The 1,867-nt window shown below is 46.4% G+C and overlaps 1 protein-coding gene across 1 annotated transcript in view; it reads right to left on the bottom strand.

Annotated features, from left to right (window-relative positions):
* Positions 1–1,867, bottom strand: part of DOP1B (DOP1 leucine zipper like protein B) — a 54,534-nt gene that overhangs the window by 24,121 nt on the left and 28,546 nt on the right. Inside the window, 1 exon segment of the mRNA XM_031065023.1 lies at positions 965–1,661. Within this exon segment, the coding sequence (XP_030920883.1) occupies positions 965–1,661 (697 nt within the window).

Below are 1,867 nucleotides of genomic sequence, written 5' to 3'. Positions count from 1 at the left end.
CCTACTTTTCCCAGCAGAAAGCTCTTGCAGGACCCTAACACCTCCAGGATTTCTGCTTTGTCCTTTGTGTTTATTCCCAACCCAATAATATATAATACTCCCAATAAATATTCCCAATTAATATGTTGATTATTTAGAGCTGCTGGTTTGTTTTCCAGCTGCTATTGTCACAAACAACTCCAGATGGCTCAGGATCCATGGATGCTCTCCCAGTAGCTCTGAGGCTCCTCCTTTCAGGATTTATAAATTATAACTGGAGTGGCTGACATCAATCCAAGCCATCTTTTCCTGAATGGAAGTATTCCATGTCCATGCCATGCTCAGCCATGGAGATGATGGGAAAATCATCAGACAGCAGAAATGTGGAGTGAGGTGAGGAACAGAACCCAATTTTCCAGTTTCCCACCTCTCCATTCCCCACAAACCTGTTGTGAGTTAACCTTCAGGTCAATACCAGCTCCTGCTAAAGCCAAGGAATGAACTGGAAATCCAAGAAGAAACAGGACCTCCAGCTGTACAAAATTATTCTTATTTGTTACATTTAATTCCTTTGAATCCTCAGGGTTTGGGATAAGAGATGATTTTGCCTCTGTTATGGTTTAGAGCTCAAATTTTTCACCTACACCCATCTTCCTCTACAACATCCTTTTTTGGGGACACAACCCATGGACAACAGGGATGGATATTCTGAAAATCCTGAACCATGCAGGGCTCTACAGGCCAGCAGATCTTCGTATCCCTTCAGCTCCAAATTTTCTAGTGGAATTTTTCCAAAAAAGATTTGAATTGAAGAAGCTTGGCAAAACTCAGCTGCCAGACAAACCCCAGATGCTGAGATGGGTGAGGCTTTAATTCTCAATTTGCCTTCAGCCCTGTCCAAGGGTTTTTACTGAATCTAGCCTTGAAAATAGCCAAACTCTCACTGTTTCCATCCTAAAAATGCTCAGGAAAGGAAAATTCTTACCAGGCCCCTGAAACAGAGAGAGGTACAACTGTTCCATCTCCTCCTCAGACAGGTACACTGGGAATGTGGTGCAGTCCAGCAGCAGGTGACAAGCTGCAGAGAAAGCTTCCTTGCAGTCCCCTCTGAGGGGTCCCAGCACCAGCTCCAGGTCCCACTCCTCCCCCTCCTCCTTCTCCTTTTTGTGTTCAGAGAGGAGAGCAGTGGGATTCTTGCTCCTGAAGGGTGAGCCCCTGGCTGAGAACAGCTCTGAGAGCATTTGCTTCACCTGAGGCACAGTGATTTGTTTGCCATCCCAGGGACTCTTCTTCTTGTTGCCACTCTCAGGTAACCTGTAGCCATTCTCCTTTTTCTCCTTCCCACTCAGATTTATTGCTGCAATCCCTTCAGGACTCATTTCTTGGAGCTGCATCCCAAAAATGTATTTGCTGGCAAACTTGGCCACCAGCTCCTGGATGCAGTGCAGAGTTTTCTGGATGCTCCCTCCTTTTTTCCAGACATCATCCCTCTCCAGGGTGCCCGTGGGCAGCCCCAGGTGCTGGCACAGCTCTGGGGAGGAGGCACTCAGGCCAATGCCACTGTCCTCTGACTTGAGGGTGGGGAATGGAGATGATGTCCTCACAGATATTTGCTCCTCCTCCTCCGGCTGCCCAGGCTTGGTCTCCAGGGCTATGTCCACATCTTCCTTTGGCACTGGGCTCTGCAACAGCAGCAGGGATGTGGTTAATGGGGCACTGCCAGCACAGGTTTCATTGGAGAACAGCAGTGACAGGAAAAGGAACAATTGCTGTTTGTGATTCCCAGTTGCAGGATCACAGTTGTTTATAAACAGCTCCCTTCATTGCCCTTTAAAACCCAATATCTGTATAAATATATTATATATAATTAAATATAAATACATTTAAT

The sequence above is a fragment of the Geospiza fortis genome, unplaced genomic scaffold (assembly GCF_000277835.1).
Source record: "Geospiza fortis unplaced genomic scaffold, GeoFor_1.0 scaffold623, whole genome shotgun sequence".
Taxonomy (NCBI): domain Eukaryota; kingdom Metazoa; phylum Chordata; class Aves; order Passeriformes; family Thraupidae; genus Geospiza; species Geospiza fortis.
This window is presented reverse-complemented; position numbering and strand designations above follow the sequence as displayed.